The sequence below is a fragment of the Alosa alosa genome, chromosome 2 (assembly GCF_017589495.1).
Source record: "Alosa alosa isolate M-15738 ecotype Scorff River chromosome 2, AALO_Geno_1.1, whole genome shotgun sequence".
Classification (NCBI taxonomy): domain Eukaryota; kingdom Metazoa; phylum Chordata; class Actinopteri; order Clupeiformes; family Clupeidae; genus Alosa; species Alosa alosa.
The window spans coordinates 29,711,034-29,731,365 of record NC_063190.1 but is presented as its reverse complement, the minus strand read 5'-3'; the positions used below and the strand labels follow the sequence as shown (position 1 = coordinate 29,731,365).

General features: G+C 41.2%; 1 protein-coding gene across 2 annotated transcripts in view; it reads right to left on the bottom strand.

Moving 5' to 3' along the window:
• Positions 1-28: 28 nt before the first annotated feature.
• Positions 29-20,332, bottom strand: part of ppp3ca (protein phosphatase 3, catalytic subunit, alpha isozyme) — a 35,390-nt gene continuing 15,086 nt past the window's right edge. The window contains exons 3-14 of one of the 2 annotated variants that reach the window (XM_048238016.1): positions 12,706-12,830; positions 11,672-11,783; positions 9,835-9,980; positions 9,349-9,488; positions 4,723-4,800; positions 4,457-4,551; positions 3,783-3,908; positions 3,453-3,533; positions 3,197-3,281; positions 2,937-3,034; positions 2,438-2,488; positions 29-517 (exon numbers count right to left, since the gene is read on the bottom strand). In XM_048238016.1, coding sequence (XP_048093973.1) covers positions 339-517; positions 2,438-2,488; positions 2,937-3,034; positions 3,197-3,281; positions 3,453-3,533; positions 3,783-3,908; positions 4,457-4,551; positions 4,723-4,800; positions 9,349-9,488; positions 9,835-9,980; positions 11,672-11,783; positions 12,706-12,830 — 1,316 coding nt within the window. In that variant the 3' untranslated portion in view covers positions 29-338. The remainder of the gene's footprint in view (positions 518-2,437; positions 2,489-2,936; positions 3,035-3,196; positions 3,282-3,452; positions 3,534-3,782; positions 3,909-4,456; positions 4,552-4,722; positions 4,801-9,348; positions 9,489-9,834; positions 9,981-11,671; positions 11,784-12,705; positions 12,831-20,332) is intronic. The other variant, XM_048238017.1, reaches the window with a different exon arrangement.

The window sequence follows — 20,332 nt, the reverse complement described above, 5'->3', positions numbered from 1 at the left end:
CCCCTCCCCACCCGCCCCCACCCCCTGACACAGAGTGGGAACTCTTCCCATTGGCAAAGGTGGCACCGCTGCAGCGCTCAGACTCTCAGCAACATCTGTCTTGACCAGCTACAGTGCACAAGAGGTCTGAAAAAATTGTTTGAGTTGATGTCTCTAATAAGAAACCTGGAGCAGTGGTGTTGTACGCTGATGGACTTTGTTTGTATGTTAATTGTTTGTTTGTTTGTTTGTTTTTTGTCAGTACTCTGAGGCCTTAAATAACAGTTTGGCAAATAATCCTGCAGGGTTGGACGCTGCAGGGGCGTGGACTGTAGGTGACGCGGTGGCAGCGAGCGCCATCACTGGATGTTGCTGTTATCGTCCGTGCCGTTGGCTTCGGACATGTTCATCTTGCCCATGGACTGGCCCACGTGGTTGACGCTTTCCCTGCGTGGCGGCATACGCTCGTTGATGCGATCCAGGCCTTTGGCCTCCTCGAAGCTGCTGATCTTGTGCTGGGGAGAGAAGCCTCGGATGGCTGTGGAGAGGCCAGAGACAGGTTTGAGATGGAAAAGAGCACATGCAGTGTTGTCATAATGTCTGAGAGAGTGTCTGAACCATCCGTAGATTTAGATTTACTGATAAAAAAGACACATAATTGCTCCCTGGTCTGGATGCAAGAGATTTGAATTTCTTCTTCTTCATCATATGCAGTCATAAACAAACCACATAGGAGTAACTATAGTAGTGACTATAGGTACTATGAGTAACCACAATTTATCATTACATTACAGCCACTTGCATTTCCAAGATCTTGCATTCTTGCAAAACTATACTTATGTATTGCTTGAATCTTGGAACTAGTGCTGTTTTCATATCTACTAGGATTGCTGCTACTGGAAGAAACTGGAATCCATGCATTTCCACTGAATTATTTTTGGAATCTGATCCCTTATCATACCTGTTCATTCTTACTTTCGTTGCTTTCGACTTATCGCGGACTAAATTCAAGATGGCTGCAAGCGTAAACTTGAAGATACTGTCAGTATAAATCGTCTTGTAAGTAAACTACTAGTGCTTTTTCAAAGTTCTCAATGTCGTTTTTTTTTTAAATGTCAGGGCCCTCGGAAGTCTACCAATGAAGTGTGGAGATACATTGAGCCTAAGTAAATGGGTGTAAAACAGTGATTTATTTGCATGGCTAGCCCGATGCGAAGCACCACTATTGAAAAAGCTGTTGGTAGCATCGGCTAACTAGCGCCAAATTTTGGAGTGCAGGGGACAAGCCGAGATGGGCTATGAGACATACGTTCACACTCGGTATCATGTTTCAATACACTTTAGGTGAATATCACACCGGAATTCTCCTTTAATAGTGCACCAGGATTTTGAGCATTGTTAGTTTTGGCGTATGTGTGAGAAGGATGGAAAGTGGTTAAGGCAGAGTTGTTTGCTCCATGTGCTTTCACATGCTAAGCCAGAGTTAAGAAAGAATAGAGCATCTGAATGAAAACATGTATCAGTCCAAATGGGAAGTCATGCCTAAGCACGAAAAAATAATCTATCATGCACTTCCACCATGCATTTCATTTAAAGCATATCAGTTAGCAGAATGCCACATAAAGGGTCTTCAAGACTGGACTTCAAGTATCTGGTTTATAAGGATTTAGCTTTAACTGGAGAGTTTACTTAGTGCACTTGTAAGTTTAGTTTAATTACAACAAGAATTATGAAATGTGAATTAGGTGCCATCTAAGGCAATGTCAAAAAGTTGTTGCCTAAAATGTCTAGAAAAATCCACATATCCGCTACATTACATTATAACGTGATGTGATGTCAAAACTTGTACAGTACTGAAAAATCCACGGGATACCCCATCAGTTGTATACTAGTGTATGGATGCTTATTACACGGCTCTTCAGAGTGCTGCAGAAAGTTCCATTCACATGAATGGGCCTTCCCAACGTTCGGGCCTATGTTAAATCTATATAAATCACCGGCAAAGTATATAATCACCGCTGTCAATGGCAACGGGTTGATTAACGTCTTTCATATCCCTCCGCAAGAATTCCGTTCGCTTATTGCAATGGGATTTCATTGAAAGGGAAAGTAAGCTAGTAAGACGTTGCCATGCAACATCTGAAACTGTCAAGTTCTATCTGTGTGGCGAACTATTTATTTTGTCAGCGGAAGACACGAAACGGTAGCAAAATCATTTTTAAAGATTCATTGTGTTAGGTTTCTTTTCTCGTTTTGGCAAGTAGCCGTGTAATAAGCGGGATAAGGTCGAAGCACAACCCCTCCGCTGCGTGTCGGGGTTCTGTTCTCCCTGTCGGGACTTATTTTCTGATAATTACCGGCGGACAATACATTATCCTTTACTTAATGTTCGGCTGTCCCCCTATCATGTGCCTTAAGGCTTGAAAGGGGGGTTTCAAGTGATGGGGCCCATGTTTACCTTCTCCATCTTTATCTTCCTCCTCGATGGCTTCGATGGCCTCAATGGTGGCTGAGGGGGAAAGGAGGCGAGTGGGTTACTCCTGAACAAGCCATGCAACAGCGATATGCAGAGGAAAGGAACAGCAGCGGCAGTGGAGTGGCAAACCAGGCCAGAGACATGCGGTCACACCAACGCACCAAGTGCACAGGCCCAGGGGCCGCACGCTCATCCACACTGGGGCTAGCTGTTGGCCCACTCACATACACTATAGGGCCGGCAGTAGGTTAGTATAACTAACATACACTAGGTTAGCATGGGGCTCTCTGGTGTAAAACGTGACTTCACTTGGGAAAGAAGGGATGGATAGGAGAATATAGACAGGAAGAAATAAAGAAAGAAAGACAGAAAGGTAAAAAAAGAGGGAGAGAAAGAAAGAAAGAAATAAGAAAAGAAAGAAAGAACAGGAGGAAGGTGTAGAGAGGTGTAGGTCCAGAAGAGCCCCTGGCACACTGCTCACCGCTCTGTAAGGTCTGCTTTCCTCCAGACAGGACTCCACTGGGCAGCATTCCGGTCGGGGTCAAGCCCTTCAGGGTCAGCACGTTCTCACTCTCCTCTCTAAACACACACACACACACACACACACACACACACACACACACACACACACACACACACACACACAAAATACGTTCTGTACATGTGCTGCGTGTGCAAGTGTTGTATGTAGTGTGTAGGTCTTTGATTAACTGTTGGGGTCAGTAATGAAAGAACACTCACCTCAGGACTTGGAACATCTTGGCCATCTTCCCAATGGCTCGGATCTTGTTCCTGATCACTTCTTTCCTGGCAGCTGCTGCATTGGCTAATGAGAGAAACAATTGCAAAAAACTGCATAAGTTTGCCTGTGCCACGAGTTTTGTTTCCATAAAAATGTCCACATTATGTAGAGAAAAAAAAAATCTTTCAGAATATGAAGACCTTTACTTTCTTTAACCAAGGTTGAAGGGCAATTTAGTTATGACGCCAGTCTTACCGTCGAAGACCTCTTCTCCATCATTCTCCATAAGCTCGTCATCAGAGCAGATGCTCAACACATTCACCAGCATCTCTGTGACTGGAAGGGGTGGGGGGTTCAAAGAGGAAAAATGTATTAACTAAATATGAACCATATTTCACATACAGTACATGTTTTAGTTTTAGATCTGACTGTGTGGTCTCCACAAGCTTCAAGCTCCACAAGCTTCACGCTTTAGTAGTAACTTTTCAAAAACAAATTTTGGGGCCTTTGAGGGCCTTTGAAAAGATGGGCGACATAGTAGTTTTTTTGGCGGTGTGGGTTCTCATATGTGGTACCGGGTCTTACCTTTCTCTCCAACGAAAGGGAGGGACCAGGTGAACACGTCCATGAAGTTGGGCAGCCAGTAAGGATGTGGGGAGCAGTTGAACTGCCGGATGTTCATGACATTATTCTCATACTTAAGTACTGCCGCTATAGGAGGATAGAGTGAGTTAGATATCAAAAACAGCATACACGTACCCACTCACTTTGCGTAGAAAGAAAAGCAAAATCACATGGGGAAACACACCCACACCCATACATACACCCCTGCGTTTAGCTTGATTTCTGTGGCATAAAGTGCATGTCTTCAGTGCATGCGACTAATATAACTGGATGTGCAACTGAGACGGACTGAAACCGTGTCCTCTAGATGGCGCTGTTTAGCTCTACAGCTGCTGACCCTGTTCTATCAGGAAAGATAACCCCACATGGAGGCAGTCAGTCAGGCTGACAGTCACTCCCACGCTCACACCACACACAAACACAAAACCGCACATCACTGAGCATTGCACTGCCTTACAATACTGCGACGTGATGCCAAATGAAATCAACACAAACAACACGACCACATAGACACCGAATAGACATTTTGAATCCATTATGTCTCTCTTCGCATTGATAATAATGCTACCCTCATTTTCCCCCACATCTTTAGAAAAAATATTATACAGACACCTCATTTTGAATGTACCACTCACCTTTGTTGTTGTAAACGTCAAGGTAGTTTGGTGCTGAAAAGATGGTTATGAGTGAGGGGAAGCCTGTAGTCTGACTCTTCCTGTACATCCGATATCTATGGGATTGGCGGGAGAAAAAGAGACAGGCATTTTGATTCGTTTGATTATTACTCTGTATTACACAAATTTGCACACCTGATGCAGATACTGTAATGGTCAACACAGCAAAGATAAACACTGAGAGAACATCATCCTAATTTTGTTTTTTTTTTAAAAATCATCCGTACCCTGCATCTTGTGCTTCGTGTGCTCTGATGACTGATAATAAATTATTGTTCTGTAGGAACTCACAGACGGCTGGATAACTGCAGTGGGAAGAGAAAAAGCAGAGAGCAGACATCAGAAATCTGAATAGTGACAGATAAAACAAACGCAGGGCATTATGGGCTCCCATCGCCAGTACACAGTGTTGTCTGCCTGCATTTCACAAACCTCACCAGAAGAGGCGCTGTAAGGCCACAGATGCTGTGAGTAACCATTCATTTCAAGACCCTCATGTATCACACACACACACACCACACACACACACACACACACACACACACACACACACACACACATTCTCTCTGCTTCAAAACTTCACACTAATTCATCCTTAATTCTCCATTCACCATGCAAAAGCAAGTAAAAATATATAAAATGTAAATAAATGTTTATACTTTGTGTCTGAATGCAAAATAAGACTGCTAAAATATCATATTAATGTTGAATTCAAACCAAACATAAGGCTCACTCTCCCTGGTTATATTGCTAATGATACAGTAGGTTTGCACAGTCTAAACTGTACTCTGCTCATTGTCACTGTATGGATGAGCCTTCATGTGTTTACTATGTAACCATTTTATATTTGCTTCCTGTCTTTTACATCTAAATATTTACAAGTTAGTTTGACATCTCCATTGTGCTACCTCTCTGACACTCTCTCTCTCATTCTCCCTCACAACAGTACTTCTTCCTCTCCCCCTCTCTCTATCATTCTCTCGAGTTTGGGCAGGAGGAACTGGTTGTCATGGCAACAGCATATTACAGAGCTCTTGGGAATTGTGGGATGGATCACAGTGCTGGGATGATACTGGCTGGATAGAGTGTGGGCACTTGTGTTTTTCCCCCCTACTTTTGTAGCAGCTATAGTGGGATTGAAGGCATGGGCCTTCTCTTGTATCTAGTCTAGTGTACCAGCCTTTATTCACTTCAGACACCAGCCTGCATGTGTATATCTCCAGCTTCTGTTATTGTAACCTCGACAACCCATGAGTTGGAGAAAAGAAAATGGAGAAAAATAACTACATATTGACAAGCTTGACACAAAAGGTATGTTGTCCATGTTGTTAGTCGTTTTGGCTAAAAATGTGTCAGCCAAATGTAAAGAACAAGTGGTCACTGTTTGACTAGAGGAATGTGATAATACAATACCACAAAACAGAATTAAAATGTAATTGCCTGAAGGTTGCGATATCTGAAAGTGAGGGAGCACATGTTCTGATACTCTCCGATACAACACTTACACACGGTGTATAGTATCTCAGTTTAGAACTCTGTACTCTTGCTATACGCTAATGATGTTGAATCAACCACTGACATTGATTGGCCCAAATCTGTTGTGGCATCTACTGGCAAGCCCGCAGCCAGGGGTCAGGTCCTCACAAACCCGTTAGTGTTAGCTCCTGACTGTGCATGTAGCTGAAATGATTCAGTCAGTTCATGCACGGGCACCATATGTGTGCCTTACTACAACAGCAGTGAATACTATTAAAGGAACACAGGGACACAGACATTGCTTTGCTCACATAATGCTCAACACAGTGATCTTCAGGCATTTCAAATGTTTTAAATATATATATATATGTATATATATTTAAGGCCCATGAAATACACAAATCAACATTACATAGTTGTGTATTTGTAAAAAAATGTTAATTTTAGAACATTGTGATGCATAACAGTTGTATGATATCACCTAGCTAGTTCCTGAATCCTATCAAGATGTGCCAGTAATCTCTGACAGAGTGTGTGGGAGGATACTGCTGTCAAAAACTACTTGGCCTACTACCTTTCCCAACAGACATAGAACAAATTAATGTTTATCACAAAGTTCTGCACTACTAACAAAGAGAAAAAAAGAAAGGAAAAAAAAGTCCTCCAAAGATTGGGGTGGGGGGTGGGGGGGTTAAAAAAAGATTTGAGTTGCATTAGATATAATGAAGAGTATTTAAAAGCATGTTCAAATGTTTTAATGATTTATCTACATATTTATTTTGACACTATATTTGGAGTGTGTTGGTTGTTATAATGAATAAGGAATTTACACAGCATTAGCTGACTGGTTCACTCTTTTTCACTCACCCTCACCAAGAAGTTTGCACAGTCTCTAGCTGTTGGCCAAATGATTGCAAAACAGTAGCGTTTCGGGCCAGCTCAAGCCCTTCATCAGACGTGACGTCACTGGCCCGAAACGTCACGGTAAATAAAACATAAATTGGGAGCATATACTGGTGTTGCGGACTTTTTCCTCTTTTTCATCGTCATTTTTTTGTCCAGCACCCAGGATCAGACTTGGATGTGTATGCGTTTTTATCCTCTTTATACTGCAAAACAGTAGCAGCAGCAAGAGTGGCATATATTTTGCCCAAACAAGATTAACTGCATTGTCATAACTGTTCATAAATCTTTTCAGTAGGTCTAAAATCTGAATGTTGTTTTGGCTGACATGCAGTGGAAGTTGGGGACACATAGACAAATGAGCATGTCAACGAATGTCAACAAAAATGAATACACAGTCCCTGCCGGTCCTGCCACAGATCATTACGTAATCCAACTGATACCCTCTATATACAGTGGTGATGGGTTGCCAAAAATGTATAAAACTTGTGGGGACTAACTATTTATTTATTCATTATTGCATCTTGTATGTAGTATGGCATTTGAACTAAGGTTCATGTATTATTGCTTTCTGTGTTCACAGGTACTATGACGGCTGACCGTGATGACTTAAGATAGACTAACGCTGGGAAGCTGTTTTTGAATGGTGCCTGTTTCACTACTGCGTCAGCAGACCCGTTCATGTTTTTCAAACTATGTCTCAAGCTCAAAATGGTTGACACCTCTTGTTCAGTAGTTAAAGTCATCATTACATTGAGTCTCCTGCTTTGGTGGTAGACACAGTGATGTACAAGGCATGACCACAAGAGGCTATCGTGTGGATAGGACTCCATTTTTGCAATACTGACTCCTTAGAGTGCTTAGATTGTCTTGTGTCCCCACACCAGCTCCTCATATAAGAATGCAAAGCCAGTATGGGGACATCTAATAAAAACTGCCTTCCTGCCTCCTCAGGTGACCGAGCCTGGATATAAATGTGCCTCAAGTTTCTGCCCTGTGATACTGTTCTAGCTCCCCTAATTGACCTAAAAACCTGAATGGCATCTTGGAAATGAATGCAATTGAATGAGAGTGTTGTAACAAGTTAATTAGCCATTGCCAGTTCCTTTTTGAGGTCAGTGCTGGATGGGTTTCATGTAGCCGTAACTTTATGGTCTCTGAATCTCCGGCGCTAATGGGACTAGGTTGCGTGCCGTCATTACTTTGCATTCTCGTTCAAGAAGCTTGGGCTGGATGCAAGTCATGTTGGCAGTCTGGAACAGTGGCTGCTGGTCACGGAAAGACCCCTTATGCATTTCAGAGGAGAAAAATGTCTAGTGTCTAATCTGGGCACATTCTGTCTGAGCCTTTCATTCGCTCTCTCTCTCGCGCTCTCTCGCTCTCTCTCTTTCTCTCTTGCACTCTTTCTCTCTTTTACACACACACACACACACACACAAGCACACATGTACACGCACAGACATGCACAAAATGGAGACTTTTACAGTAGGTTATGCAATTTCTGATGTGATTTGAAAAATGCCGTGAGATACTGTACATACACCAACAACTCCCCCTTTCCCCAGGATGAATATTTAAGGCCCTACAACACTGTGCCAGAAAGGAGAAGCGCTCTCCTTCTGCGTGTGTCTGCTCATCTGTCTTTTTCTTGATATTAATCTCTCTCAGAGAGCTTTGACAATGATTCCATCTGAAATAAATACTCCTATTAGTTTTATTTTAGCTGGTAGATTAAGAGCAAACATCACCAAACAATCTCCTCAAATATGGAGCACATGTCCGACCATCCCTGGTACAATCAAAATTTTATCACAGTATGAAATATTTACATAGAGTGTTTAGCAAGGAACGAACAGCCAACACAAATGCATGCACAATGAACGCTACCTGAAGAGACCATAGAACCCCCCCCCACCATTCTCCTTTCGCCCATATTCCCCTGACACACTGAATGTGGGTCATAACAACTAGGACTGACACACACACACACACACACACACACACACACACACAGAGAGTTCAGTGTAATCCCCCTATTCTAAGAAGCAGCATATGGCATCATGTGTCAGCATGAGAAATGTGTATTTGTGTTTGTTAGTGTTTGCATGTATGTGACTGCACCTGTATGCATTTGTTCGGTGAATGGTGAGTATGCATTTGTATGCATTTGTGCATGTGAATACTGTATATAGTGTAGTGTGGGGAATATATGTCATGCAAGGACATTGTAGCATGTATCAATAATTATGGCTATATGGCTACTTCCTATGCAATAAATATTATCTCCAGTATGTCTCTGAATTATGCATTGTGCATAATCTGATTTCTTACAGCCTAGTATGTAAATCATAAATTATTCTCGAATCACCCACATAGTTTTATAACTGAATACACATGTTGGATTAATTGAGATGGCAAACTTGACTGTAAAGGTTTGAACAGCATTGGTTTCAACTGATGCTGACTGAGCTCACCTGTAGAAGTAGGAGCATCCGCGGACCGTGTTGTGGCTGAAGTATTCCTGGGTCTTCTCATTCCCAAAGTCCTCCAGTGGGTCAGCCCACAGCAGGTCACACATGGGCCCAAAGGCAGGAGGCTCCTTAAACCGGTCCAACTGTGAGGAGGCGCAGAAGAAGTACAATGCTCAACACAGACAAAAAAATGCACTCCCACACACTCATACGAACACATATAAGGACACACATTTAAGCACACATTTACATAAAACATTTATATGCAAGCAAACAAAGCAATGCAGACATACTGTACATGTTTTATATAATCGCAAATTATTCAAGTATGCACTGAAACACACACCCACATAGACACAAAGACGCACATCACACCCACCCACCCACACATTCTCTCTCTCTCTCTCTCTCTCTCTCTCTCTCTCTCTCTCTCTCTCTCTCTCACACACACACACACACATACACAAAGACAGAGACACACATGGCTACCTTCTTTATATCATCTAAGGTGTGTATCTCTGGTGAAAGGCCTCCATGCACACACAGGAACTGCTGGTTCATGAGAGCAGCCAGGGGAAGGCAGTCAAACGCATCCATACACGAGTCATACACCTGCTCAGAATACTTGATTCTACCTAAGACAGGTAGAAAAAGACAGAACATGAGGGGCCATAATACCTTAGATTATACCTTTCTGTACAGATTTGCTAATGAAAAGTTTGCTGTGATCACCGTTCAGAAAAAAACACAATTCAACCCATACGTTAAATATAAGTGACTTACAATTTAAGAGAAGGTAGGGAATACTTCATCTACCTTAATATAAGAAAAATTAACCTTACATGACACTTGACAATTGTGTGGCGTGAGATAGCTGACAGAATGCAAAAGCACATTTCCCTCAGAAACTAACCCTGCCACCCCACGGACACAGGCTGGAGAGGTACAGACTTCTGTAGAAGCTAGATACTAAAATTGAAGCTGTAATATGGCTAAGTGCAAATGACTTTGTTTTAAATTAGATGACACTTCAAGGGTTTTTTACTTCATATTTGCTCACTTGTATGATGTCCCAAAATAAATCTGTCTGTGAAGGAGTTATGTGAATGATAAGATGGACATACCTGACATCTCCACTAGCTGGCAAGTCTATTTAGTGAAGTGAAATTTCGTGGCCACCAAATTTTACTGGAATACATCAGTTAGTAATCTAGCTAGTTTTCATCAGTTGCAGCTGTGATGTGCTAATATTAGCAATACTGACAGTTCACTATTAACCAATGAGTTTGCTAGTTTTGAACTCAAATGTATCCTTAAACATGATCTTTATGCACGCATGTATTGTGCACTACATTACAAACATTGTTTTATCAGGGTCTTAGCATCCCCCTTGTTCACAGATGCATGTGGTTGTTACAGTTAAGATCTGGACTGAGAATAGGACAAGTTGGGTGGGAAAAAACATTCCGATATTCTGAGGTGCTTTTATATTATACGTTATGGGATTTAGCAAAGGAGCAAAAGGACATGATGTGAAATATTTTGCTTAGAGGACTTAAAGTGGAGTCACGAGGAGATGAAAAGAGAAAGGGTGGAGGGTTGGCAATATCATCACGTCATAGATGTGGGGATAAATGAAGCACTTCTACACTAGGCAGATTTCATTGGTGGAAAACCACAAATTAAGACACAGGGATCGTGTGACATTCCTTTCCCCAACTTTAGTTCAAAACTTCATACATTATGCAACAAGCAATATACTTCAGCTGTCAACGCAAGGCAAGACCCACTTTCAGTTATCTTCTGCACTCATAAATATTTATCTGTGTGAGAGCTTAACTAACATACAGTCTTTCCTGTGCAATTCTTCAGCGAGCTTTGCATGACACAGTCAAGAAGCTTCACTTTTCAGCCTTGCACGTTTCCTTCATTTGTTTTATAATTGTTTTTTGTTTTTTCAAACCCTTAATTTACTGCCCATCAAAGATGACAACAGGCCATGAAAGCAGATGCAGAAGTAACTCTTAGCACCTTTTACCTTCACCAGGGCTTCAAATTGCAGGATAGTTCTTTTCCTACTCTTGACTCTGTTCCTCACTTCCATAGAGAGTGTGTCCCTCTCTACTGTAGCTGTATCATGACATTATGGGAGCCAGTCCCTTTTTAACCAGGTCTACCATGTAGACCAGGAATGCGGGTCAACTGGAAAATTACCTGGAAAAGCCAATTAATTGTAAAGGCCTTTGGTGGCTGTGCAGGTTATAAAGGCAGGGGTGGATGTGGAACATGACACAAAAGAGGTACGAGACATATACAGTGTACTTACATTCTTGTTTGAAGGTGAAATATTCTGTCAAGTGTCTACATTCGTGGTTTCCTCGCAGTAAAAAAAGCGTCTTTGGGTAGAGGATTTTCAGGGACCAAAGGTACAAAACACACTGAAGAAGAAAACATGAAAAAAGTAATAGTGAGCTATGACATACGTATACATACATACACACATACATACACACACACACACACACACACACACACACAATGACTGAATCTGGCGGTGTGAACAATTTCACGATTACATAACATATGTTATCACAACCATTGTCACTGCACATAAGACTCAGTGGCTGCACTAAAGTCTTAAAAAAGCCTCTACTGATCAGCTTACAAGTCTCTGGAGTGATGTGGACTATAAGGACCAATTCATTTGAGATTCAATCATTTGAAATAATACTGTCAGATAACGCTCTCTCACGCACACAGACACAAAGAGAGAGAGAGAGAGAAAGAGAGAGAGAGACAGAGAGAGAGAGAGAGAGAGAGAAAGAGGAAGGGAGAAGGGAGGAGGGAGATCAGAGTGCCTTAGGTCCTCCATGTTTTGGGGTTAATGACCCCTTGAAGGCTGACAGAAAATGGAGAACAAACACTGGCACAGGAACAGAGCGCCTGCTAACAGTGGGCGTTATAGACACACATTACCATGGTAAAGATCAGAGAACTATTACCATATTACATATTACTATTTTACCACCCAGTCAACCATGGTGAACAAGCTCCCATTTTGCTTAGATAGAGATAGTAACAGGGGCCCAAAGATGTCGTCACACTGACAGCCACACAAAGGTTTAGCATGTCAGATGTTGTTGGAATGATAGATGAACAGTATCATCAAATTTACACCATGCAAGTGTCAAATGTAGGCTGTGCTATTTCTGAGAAGGACTTCATGTTACATCCCCTCCCTTGTAGTTTTTATAGTTATAGTTTTCCTCAGCCTGCCTCTTCCTCTGGCTGATACTTGGATTTGTTTATGAGTGTTTTGTTGTCTCCATAAAAGTGCACAGTAGCATACTTTCCCCTCACCTCAATACTGAAATAGCCCCGGTCGACGTAGTCCCCAAGGAAAAGGTATCGGGTTGTCGCTGGGGAGCCTCCTACTTCAAACAGTTTCATCAGGTCAAAGAACTGTCCATGAATATCCCCACACACTGAGGAAAAAAGAGAACAGTTTGGCAAATTTCATACAAACGGCCATATTTTGCACTCACAGAAGAAAACAGGCTTTAGTGTCAGCAAGCCTGCTCTCAGCTCAGTAATTCCCTCACAGGGCAATGAGGTGGAAAAGAGAAGGTGACAGAGATTCAAAGATAAACATATATAGATAGAGAGAGAGAGAGAGAGAGAGAGAGAGAGGAAGGACAAGGGACAAAGAAAAACAGGGCAAGAGAAGAAGATATATAGAGATACAGAAATATGGGGAGAGCGGAAGCAAGGAGGAGAGAAATAGAGAAGGAAAGAGAGAGGGAAAGACAGGGAGAGAGAGAGAGAGACAGAGAGAGAGAGAGAGAGAGAAAGACAGAGAGAGAGAGAGAAAGAGTGAGGGAGACGGGGGAGAGTGTGTTGCAAACTCTTGTTGCCATGGCGACATGAATTTCATGAGAATAAATAATGAAATAAATGCAGAGTTTTCATTTCTCTCATCCTTGCTCTCTGTTGGCATGGAGATGCTGCCTGGGCGTTTGCCCCTGAGGCCTCGGAGGCTGGAGTAGAAGCAACAACAGCAGTGTGTGTGTGTGTGTGTGTGTGTGTGTGTGTGTGTGTGTGTGTGTGTGTGTGTGTGTGTGTGTGTGTGTGTCAGTGTGTGTGTGTGTGTGTGTACCTGTGTACATATATCTGTTGACACCCCTGAGAGTGTTGCCTGTAAATGTTCAGTACATTAATCCAGTCAACAATACAATGCACCTGAGGAAAGCATGTGTTTATCCTATAGACCACACTACCATTAGGCACTGTAAATCACACCAAAACATTGTTTTACAGCTTACACAAAATTAAGAGCAAGGTCAACATAAAAAATGCAAAAATCTCCTGATTTTTACATCACACTCTATGTCAAATGATTCCATTAAGCTCCTCATCACAGTCTTCTGAACACCAAAATATCCATGTCCAAACATTGTTTATTATATAAACATTTATTATATGGTTATTAATGGCAAAATATCCATGTCCAAACATTGTTATGGTTATTAATGGCTATAAAGAGCTGTGATACTCAACGGTGTCAAAGTAAGTCATACATTCTCATTTTGTTACTATAATGGATGCATGCACTATGTCCAAAACAAAAGATGTAATGGAGGATGCATATTACATGAACATGTTACGTGTATATACAGTAGATGTACTGGTCATGTCGAATATTCACAAGTAATTTAGGTAATTTTCTTCCTAAATTCATGTTACTAAAGACCATTCTAAGTGTAACCTCAGTTGATGGTACTTGCGTCTTTGAGCTAAACTACAGTAGTGGATATGAATGTAGCCTACTGTAGATGTTGTCCTGCTGATAGCTGTATTGGGTTAGCATGGAGGATATGCACTTGATAAGGTAGGCATAGGTATAGGTGTGAGCGAGGGATAGAGCTTAGTTTTGCTGTTCTTACAACACACAGCAAAAATGGCTCAATTTTGATCAAAATGAAAAAATATTTGAAAATAATTTGAATTTTTTTTTTTGAATTTGAAAAAAATATGTTTGTAGGATTCTTGTGAGCTGTGGTTGAAGATCCTTTATTGCTTTTCAAGTAGTAAGCATCATTCAGCTGTTCTGGCATGTTAGACTGCAAGTTCAAGTGTGGTGAGGCACTGTGGCACAACTGGTTACATATTTGAGTCCATGTTTCCACGGGAACCCGGGTTCGAGTCTGAGGGTCATTTCCTGATCCTACTCCACCTCTTTCCCACTCACTTCCTATCACTCTTTCCACTATCCTATCAGATTAAAGGCATAAAAAAAGAGACAGGTATGAGGTTGATGTTTGAGGTTTATGTTGTTCCCCTGAATATCCTCACATGAGTTGTGCTTATTATCTGTATTTATTGCTTATTGTCTGCTTGTTATCTGTATTTTCACATGGGGGTGTGGGGACTTTGTGTGCCACCCCTCCCCCTTCCTAGTACTGTGCAACCGGAAACCCTCCGAGCGTGTGTGAGCAAGCAATTAATTCATTCAGTGAGACCCAGTCACGTCGAGTAATTTATTTTTAAAACAAAACACAATACAGAGTACAACTATATGACCACCGCACAGTCCAGCACATTTTTTCCACAAAAATAAGTCACGTTTGTCAAATTGTGTTCATTTCCTACTTTGTTCCTTTTTTGTGTGCTTGTAATTGAGTGTGTGCAGAGTGTGTGGTTGTTTTTCTGTATATGTGTGCTTCTGTGTGTGTTTATTGAGTGTGTGTGCCTGCATGTAAGTTATTATTTTTTTTGTGTGTTTTTTTGTGTGTGTTTTTGTGTGTGTGTGTGTGTGTGTTTGTGTATGTAGGTGTGTTTGTATGTGTGGGTGCATGTGTGTGAGGGTGTGTGTGTGTGTATGTGTGTTTATGTGTTTGTGTGCGTGTCGTGTGTGTGCATGTATGTGTGTGTGCATGTGTAGCATGCTATTCAACTACTTTACCAATAACCTAGCCCATCTGTTACAATAATGCATACAGAACTGGTTCCTTCCTTCACAATACTGTAGGGGACTGTACTGTAGTGAATCACCATCCTTTTAACAATGTTAACAAACATCAAATGCAAAGTATATTTATATATATATATATATATATATATATATATATATACTTATAACAGGAGTAAAAAGGGGTAGGGTGGGTGAGAAGGGTTAATGTAACAACAAAATATTACAGTTATAGCACTTTTCAAGACACTCAAAGTGCTTCACAGGAGAGGCGGAATCTCACTAAGCACCACCAATGTGTAGCACCCATCTGAGTGATGCACAAAAGCCATTATGTGCCAGAATGTTCACCACACACTAGTTTCAGGTGGAGAGTGAAGGAGTGAATGAACCAATTACACACTGGGAGGATGATTACAAGGCCAAATTGAATGAACCAGGTTGGGAATTTAGCCAGCAAATCAGGGAACCACCTACACTTTGCGATAAGTGCCATGGGATCTTTAACAACCATGGTGAGTTAGGACCTCAATTTAACATTCATGCAAAGGAAACATCTCCTGCAGTACATTGTCCCTGTTACTGCAATAGGGCATTGGGATTGATATTTGTTTGGTGGCTTTTGGCCACAGGAAAGAGTGCCACCTATTGGCCAGCCACCAACACCACTTCCAGCAGGAACCTACCCTTTCAAGGAGGTCTCTTATCCAAATACTAACTAAGCCTGCTTGGCTTCAGTAATTCAGCAAAGTCAGGGTATCTGCTGGTCTGGCTGCTGGCTAAAAACAAAAGGTGAAAGGCATATATTATTCTAACTGTCTCACTGAATTGCATTATGCACACTCAATTCTCACTGGTATCTGCTAGACAACAAGTACGAAAACATGATTAGTTCATAGATTTCACATGTAAAATACATTTTATACAACCCCACCCCCATCTTGCCTGTTTATAATTCTGAGAAATTCTTGAATTGTGTGCATGTGTATGTGTTTATGTTTATGTGTGTGTGTGTCTGTGTGTGTGTCTGTGTGTGTGTGTGTGTGTGTGTGTGTGTGTGTGTGTGTGTGTGCGTGTGTGTGTGTGCATGTGCTTGTGTGTGTGCCTGTGTTAGCGCCTGTGTGTGTGCATGTGTATGCATGCGTACATATGTCTATTGTGTGTGTATGTGTCATAAGTATGACTACTGTGAATGTATGTGTGTGCGTGTGTATCTGTTTGTGCACATGTGTGCATATGGAATGGGTTAACATGGCCCCTGGAGGCAAACATACGCAAAAAATTGGTCATCCTAGGCCCTAGAGTTCTCAAGATATTCACAGAAAACTCTGTTGGTGTACAGTCACTAAATGTACACATAAATTAATTTATTGTATGGCCCCCAATGAACGAAACTTCATAAAGTCCACGAAACTTGGCATAAATTGAGAGTGTGAAATTTTTGCTTTTTCATTTTAAACTAGGTGGCGCTATACATGAAATCAGTGGTTATGGGATGGGTTGACATGGCCCCTTTAGACCAACATACAAAAAAAGGTGGTCCTCCTAAGCCCTACAATTCTCGAGATATTCACAGAAAACTGTGTCCGCCTTACCCTCCTTTCGTGGGTCCAGTCTGGCGGGGGGGCGGCGGATCAAAATGAAAAACAATGGTCCCATGCTATCCTTGTGGGGTTACATGCCCACCAAGTTTCGTGCACCCCGGTCTTTCAGTGTCCCGGGAATCCTTGACGGAAAATTACACATGCGAAGAAAAAACTCTGACTAAACCTATATGCGCAGCGGTCATAATTAGAGGTAAAGCAAAACACTACTAATACATTCATATGATGAAGAAATTGTCACTTCAAAAGCCTCATACACTCATGTACTTGCACTCACAATATGCACATATGAATGAATGTGCACAAATGCTTTTCAGTGGTGACATTGAACTTACATCGGGTGCCTTTAGACACACATACAGTTATTTGGTACAAACCTAGTCATATATATAAAAAAATATTTTTTTGCAGATGACAACAAAAACTAAAAAGAAGATTTACATTTACAATTCCCAGAGAGGCAATAAAAGATGTCTCCTGTAAATAAAACGAGCTCTATCTGATTGAGGAAAACAGGGAACAGCGCTCACTGCTACAGAGATAAAAAGGAGTGCAAACGGCCTTGGCAATAATCATCCCCAAATGACATGGATAGCAATCTTACACAAGCTAAGACACCATCGTCTTAAGGATCATTAAATCCTTTGCCCATATTCTGTATGTAGTCTTAACAAAGCATTGCTAACACACACACACAAAGCTTTCAGCTATGCCAGCAGAGTCCATAATAGAGTCCCCAGTCAGGGTTTCTCTTAGGTGCTATCAGCAGGTGGGACTCATGTGGACCACTGGGCTCAGCTCCTCCCAAACAACAGAATGTTTCATCCGCCAGCCGACTAGAGGGAACGCTAGATCAGTGTTTCGCCAACATTTGTGGCACTTCCAAAACTCTGTGTTAACCCCATGGGTGTTCTACACAAGTGAGCGTTACTGAGGTAAACACGGATGAAAAGAGCTCATTTGAAGATCGCTCCTAAAGAAAGCATGTGAAGTGGATATTAAAGCACTGGCCATAAAGTTTCTTTTCTCTTTTCAGAGATGGATTGTTATAACACGTCTCCAACTTTGATCCCATCATCATATCTTTTTTCTACATACGCAGCAGTGGCGTTATAAATAGCAGCACAGAAGAGGTCCACTGGGGGATCCAAGGCATGATTAGAATCCCTTCATGTCAAATTTAATGACCAGACCAGAGTTCAATTAGATTTTTTAGGTTATCAAAATATAGTACCTGGTGCAGATGAAATACATTGATTTTTCATGAGCACACATCATTGTGTTACGGTTGCACACTGTAAAAAATGATTTCCCTTGGTGTTATCTTAACTTCTATTTTTTTGTCAAGTTGACTATAATTCACCACTATTGTTCAAATAACTTAGAAATCAGTGTTATTGTCCCATACACTAGTGGTACAGTTGATACAAAGCAGTTAGGTATTATGGGTAAATGCTACTTTCCTGTTTATAATGTTTTTTTTTCTTTCTCATTACTGTTTATTGTAGCTTTTTTGGATTTGTATGAGGTACAGTAGAACAACTGATAAGCAAAACTACTGTGTAAGAGTTTAGTATTGTCAGGATTACCATTAAGGAGAAGACCATTATTAAAATATATAGAATATTTTAGAGAGTAGACAGTATCTCCTTTCTGGGTTCAATGCAGAATTGATTACTTTCTCAATTAGCTTTGACCTGCCCACTTAGAGGTGTCACAAAGTTGGGCACTCAATGCTTACTTGCATTATGTGTCTGTATACTTCCTCCTGGGATGCATTTGATCTTGGTTCTTGGACCATATATGTTTACTATGCATATAATGGATCTGAAAGCTATAGCAACAGGATTGATAGTTGTAAAAAGAAAGTTTATATTCGTGATGTCAACACTGCACACTGCAAGTTTATGTACATCTGTTCCTGACTGTAGCACAATTAATGCCCTATGCACAGGACTAAGCTGTTGTGGATGGTCATCTACTTGATGGTTTGTGGCACCAACAAATAATTACACAACAATATGACAACAGCAGTATAGCGTTTAGTGTCACTGTCTCTAGTTATGTATTTTATTTTAAGATTAAATTTAAGTAAGGGTTGATATGTGATCTCTTTAAGACTGGGGCTGTGGCATTCTGGGAATAACCTTCCAGTAATTGGTTCAAGTCAACAAATTTATTTCAACTAACGATCATATTTTGAAACAACATGTAAATTAATCAAGTTAACGTACATACCTTTTTTTGACAGTTTATATAAACTTTTGTTGACTTGACTAAGTAAGGGAAGTTCATTTAAAATAAATGTTACTGTCAAATTAACTCAAAAACGTAAGGCAGCAGGTTAACAAACCTTTTTAAGTTAAAAGATCATATTATTTTTTTCAGTGCAAAATAAACACATTCCTTTTTCATAGTTGCAACTGCGCCATTGGTAAGACAAATTAAAAAATAGTAACCGAAAGGTTCAGTGCTAAATCTCTCAGTTTGTTTCCATAGACCCTTTATAGGTGTTTTCAGTTCTTTGTATTTTTAGGCATGGCTGTGCTTATGTAAGGTTGCTTACTGGGACAGCTGGACATAATGAACGAGTTCATTATGTGTGTGTGTGTGTGTGTGTGTGTGTGTGTGTGTGTGTGTGTGTGCACGCGTTTGTTTTGTGTGTGTGTGTGTGTGTGTGTGTGTGTGTGTGTGTGTGTGTGTCTGTGTGTGTGTGTGTGTGTGTGTGTGTGTGGACTGAAGGAAAGCCTGTTTTTTTTATTAACAACAAGCTGCACGATGGCTACACATCTCAGTGATAGCACTGGCAATTGGGGGCAGAGGTGATTTTGTTTTCCATTAAGACCTATCATAAAGATGGGATGCTCATTCACAATGACACATTCTCAGCATGCATATTGCCTACTGCATATTTGATATCTCCATGACATTAATAATAGATAACAGACAAGCATACACTTTACTCGCCCTAATTCTCAGATAATCTGAGCAAATAATTAGGGGTTAGAGGAATGACATCATATACACATGAACACACACACACACACACATACAAATGCACACACACACACAAACACACACACACACACACACACACACACACACACACACACACACACACACACACACACACACACACACACACACAAGCTTTTGTATGCAGCAAAAATGGACTATATAAATGCATATTCCTGAGAAGACCACCAATGGCTTTTTTAGCGAGCTCCTCTGCGCCAGTGTATATCGGATAATTCTCACATCTCACATCTCGCCCACCACAGATGTAACCCTCCCACTAGGAAGGGTGGAAGCAGGCAGGCAGAGAAGGCAGGCAAGGCAAGGCAAGGCAAGGCAAGGCAAGGCAGCTCAGCTCAGCTCAGCTCAGCTCGGCTTGTGCTCTGAGCCGGGGATGGTG